Below are 4,423 nucleotides of genomic sequence, written 5' to 3'. Positions count from 1 at the left end.
ACTGGAGCTTGCAAAGTTGTGGTCCTTGTGTTGTAGTCTCATATTGTGGGATATATTCCTGTATCTAGAGGATGTGTCCTGCCATTTGCACATAGCTTGTTTCTAGCTAGCTGTGAATCTTAGTCTCTGCAGTGCTGCCAAAAGTAAGGTGTTTTTTTTTTCTTTCTGAGTTTGTGTAACTGTCTGATGTTGGATCAGTTGCGAGGGAGCGTTATAATCTTGCCGATCCGAAGCGAGATGGAGTCTGGAGAAGGGAAAAGATGAGCCTGTGAAAAATAAGCATGCCTGCAACTACGAGTCTAACCATGAGAAACACGTAGGCTATGACACGGTAAAAAGAAATTGGATCTACTGTCCTGGCTACAGCTCTCATGGTACGCACGACCTACTGTTCAAATAGCGCGGGAATATTTTTTGCCATGTTGGAAGCGAGCCTCCAGTCGCGCGCGAAGGTTGTGGGAGGACGTGGCGCGACGATCTCTGAAGCATGACTGCATGAGGTCGATGCGCACACACTGCGTGTACGTGCTACTATTACCACGGGGAGCACTACCCACACTACTCCCACGCGACCTCAACTCTGCACGCCATTTTTCTCAGTAAAAATAAAAGGCACATTTCACAGCGAAGAAAAAAACCTGAGCGGTTGCACAAGTGATGGGCCACATCGATCGGCAAGTGGCGTCGTGGCGACCTGCCTAGCGTTTGGGTATATATACGCGGCCGTCAGTGAAAAGGCCAAAACTCGAGCTAGCTAGCACCTTCACCGGCAGCGCGCGTTCTTGGTTCTTCCTCGCTCTCCATCTCCCGGGAGAAAGATTCCAGCTCCAGCACCCAGAGGTCGAATCACCTTTCTGGAAAGGTTCGTGTTCTTCTGAGGCTTGAGGTCATCTTCTAGGTCACTGTGAGCGGCTTTGCATGATTACCTCTCCTTTACGTGCGATCGTGTGATGGATACAGGGAATCACCCCATCTTTCGTCTGTCTTTTTGCAGGAGCTTGCATCTCCGGTGTAGATTGTGGGAGCACAGGAAGCTCACAACGTCCACTTTGCGCGCGTTCAGGGACCAGAGCATCCATCGAAGTTGATCTGCACCTAGGTAGCAAAGCAGAGGTGCGGCCGGCCGACGAAGATTGGCCATGGCATTGCCACAAGCCCCTATCCATCTATCCACGCCTATTTATCTCCTCATTCTTTCTGTCTACCTGCAGCTTAACTCTGAACCTCGCCACTTGTTCCAGGTGAAAATGGCCGCTCGCAACGGAATTGCATCTGTCGTGGCTCTGCTGCTGTTCACCTCCTTCCTGACCACACTTGCATGCGACACCAGTACGTCCTCGATTCAACCTTCGCATTAAATTTTCAATGTTCATCGCTTCCTCTGAATTTACTATGCCGTCGTCGTCTCAACGATGCATGATATCTGAATTATGCAGATGGTGTGGAGTTCGGCTACTTCGGCTCCCTCGGTCCCAAGCACTGGGGGAGGCTGAACCCCAACTTCACGCTCTGTGCCAAGGGAATGACCCAGTCTCCGATCGACATCAGGACCGACGAGGTTGTCTACAATCCGAGTCTGGGGCGTCTTCACCGGGACTACGAAGCTGCAAACGCCACCCTCGTCGACAACATCTTCAACATCGCGGTAAATTATGTTTCTGAAATCTGAACAGGGAAACGCTTGCCCGCCTTCCAATCTGTGGTTTCATCCTCTTGCTGCGAGTTTATCTAGCTGGTTCCGTTGCGTTCTTATGCTGTTTGATTGATGGATGTAGCTGCGGTATGAAGACGCGCCTGGGACGGTGGACATCGACGGGGTGAAGTACACGCTGAAGAACATCCACTGGCACTCTCCCTCGGAGCACACCATCAACGGCCAGAGGTTTGCAGACCGAAACCTGCACCAAGATTGCATGGATCGATCGTCTTATTAAATTGAGTTATCAGTTCTCATGACTGAATGATCGATCGCCTGTCTCGCAGGTTTGCGGTGGAGCAGCACATGGTGCACATCAGCGACGAGGGTAACATAACCGTTGTGTCCATCCTGTACCGACTCGGCATTAGACCAGAGCCTTTCCTTATGCAGGTATGTAAATCTTTGATACTGATTCGATTTCACTGCACGGTTCTATGTGAAGATTCATTCAGAGAGTGATCTGTAGCTTATCCATATGAATTTGGATTTTGTGTGTAACTCTTTCCTCTGTTCGTGGACGACAGATACAGGACAAGCTGTCTGAGCTCTACGTGGAGGCCTGCCGTGCAGAGAAAGGCGCTCCGATTCCGGCCGGAGTGGTGAGCATGTGGTCGCTGCGGCGGTACACCCACGCCTACTACCGGTACGTCGGATCGCTCACCACGCCGCCGTGCACCGAGAACGTCATCTGGAACATCCTCGGCCAGGTATGTCCGTCAGTCTCTTGACCACGACAAAGTAGTTCTGACAACTGAAATACTGAATCAAAGCTTCTTCTCTTAATTCACCATGGATGTCTGGAACCTGTTGCAGGTGAGGGAGATGACGATGGAGCAGGCCGCCGCCCTGATCGCGCCCCTGGAGAAAGACTACCGGCGCAACAACAGGCCGACGCAGCAGCTCAACGGCCGCACCGTGGAGGTCTATCGCCGGTTCTGGAAGAACAAGACGAACGAGACGCCGTAATGCCTGATCGATGCGCGTCGGTCGTATGGAGATGATGGCGCAAAAATTACAGCAGTTCCTTTGGGTTTTGATTCACCAACAGTTATATAGTCGTTAGTTGTTATTATTTCTGCAAGTCGTGTTATCTCTAACTAGGTCTGCTCTGTCAGGTTATATATGTGTCTAGTACTATCTCTGAATTTGCTCAACTAAGTGTAAGGCCTTTTGTGTCCGTCAGTGGGTCCGAGAGTGTTGATGTGATCCTCCTTCTCCTGCCTATAAGTTATTATCTTAATCAAGAAATTTCACTTCACGAGTTAGTTATCAGAGTTGTATGTTGCTCTCGTGCTCTGTCTTCTGAGAGGCTGTGACAAACACTCAGAAACGAGAGATTTTGGCTTGCGAGCGCTTGTCACAGTCAGCTGTTGCTGTCGCCGGTTCCTCGATGCCCCTGAGTTGTTCATTTATCCGTCGCGCTCCACCGTCCAGCGCACCGCCCGCGTATCATGCTGCTCGTCCGTGCTGTAGCACCTTCGGCGTTTCGCGTGATCAGGTGTTCCGCCCACTTGAGAAAAGATGATTTCTTCCTTGATAATAATAGAAACGGAGCTACATTGACAAATGTTTGGGACGACTGAAACTCGCGCTCACTCCTTTTGTGATCCAAATTTAATACCACTAGTTGAATGCCCGTGTGTGGCTACGGAATAAAGAAAAAAGGTAACCACATGGATCAAGCAATTGTCCTAATATTGACAAAGTTGTCAAACATAATAGACACGGGGTTTCTATATATAACAAGAGTACCAATTATCTCTCCCTCGTCTTGGCACATTATTTAAACTTTAACAAATCAAGGAAATGGTTCTCCTGTGCCACGAGCGATGTTTGGATATTGAAGATTTTATTTTCAAATATTGAAATATGCACGGTATAGTGCAATGACTATGGTTGTCTCTCCCTATTCTTCGATAATAACAAACAACGCTTTGTGACTTCAATAATCATATAGAGAAACAAATATGGTGTATAGATGAGATAATTATATTTAAAATGAAGAAGGCTCCCTTCATTAGACTTGTCCCACTTCTCACATATATTTGCTAAGGACGTGCTGATCAACAACCATTTTTTCACATAAGCATTAACATTGCACTTCTAAATTACAAGTGAAAGTTCAAAGGATGGGATCTCTCATTTGAGGCAAAAAAATTTCGCTACATAACCACAATAATAAAGTAAAAAAATTTTTTTTTGACATATAGCCTTATATAATAGAATCATGAATTTTTACTAATGCGCTATTAGAAATGCATATGGATGTTATTTGCATAGAGACCGTCTACGAGAACATCTTCTTCATGAGGATAAGCTGATCAACTGATGATAGATTGTTGCTTTGCGCTATTCTGCATGTTAGTATATACTATAAAGCTAACAACGTTGCTTAGAACTTGCACTCACATGCTGCTAATCTGTAAGGAACATACAAAAGTAGAATTTATGTTTGTATAAAGCAAAACACCGTAGGGAGGGAGGTGATCATTTTCATCTATCCGCCTTTATTTTTAGTACCCATGGCATTTTGGCAGCACGGAGGAGGTGAGCTAGAAATCATGGGCTGACAGACCTAGCTAATCTGCATACAACTTGATTCTTTTTTTCTGTGCCACTGGATGCCCAGCCTCGAGTCACTGAGACGCTTGATTGTGTGTATGCATGAAAGCATGTAGGATGTGAATGAAGACTTGCAGTACTAACTTTTTTACTTACTATAAA

At 46.8% G+C, this 4,423-nt stretch overlaps 1 protein-coding gene across 3 annotated transcripts; it reads left to right on the top strand.

Moving 5' to 3' along the window:
- Positions 1 to 761: 761 nt before the first annotated feature.
- LOC124677852 (alpha carbonic anhydrase 1, chloroplastic-like) lies at positions 762 to 2,964 on the top strand. Of its 3 annotated transcripts, none has more exons than XM_047213803.1 (8): positions 762 to 862; positions 995 to 1,113; positions 1,242 to 1,329; positions 1,437 to 1,645; positions 1,776 to 1,882; positions 1,984 to 2,089; positions 2,224 to 2,406; positions 2,513 to 2,964. In XM_047213803.1, exons 3-8 carry the CDS (start codon positions 1,248 to 1,250, stop codon positions 2,663 to 2,665), a joined length of 840 nt encoding a protein of 279 aa, XP_047069759.1. In that variant the 5' UTR covers positions 762 to 862; positions 995 to 1,113; positions 1,242 to 1,247; the 3' UTR covers positions 2,666 to 2,964. The 3 variants fall into 3 exon arrangements, with proteins under 3 accessions (XP_047069759.1, XP_047069758.1, XP_047069757.1); XM_047213802.1 differs by having other exon boundaries at positions 793 to 904; XM_047213801.1 differs by lacking the exons at positions 762 to 862; positions 995 to 1,113 and having other exon boundaries at positions 1,120 to 1,329.
- The last annotated feature ends 1,459 nt before the right edge of the window (positions 2,965 to 4,423 follow it).

Source organism: Lolium rigidum, chromosome 7 (genome assembly GCF_022539505.1).
Source record: "Lolium rigidum isolate FL_2022 chromosome 7, APGP_CSIRO_Lrig_0.1, whole genome shotgun sequence".
In the NCBI taxonomy this organism is placed as follows: domain Eukaryota; kingdom Viridiplantae; phylum Streptophyta; class Magnoliopsida; order Poales; family Poaceae; genus Lolium; species Lolium rigidum.
Note: the sequence above shows the minus strand (reverse complement) of the source record. Positions and strands in the feature narration are given on the sequence as shown.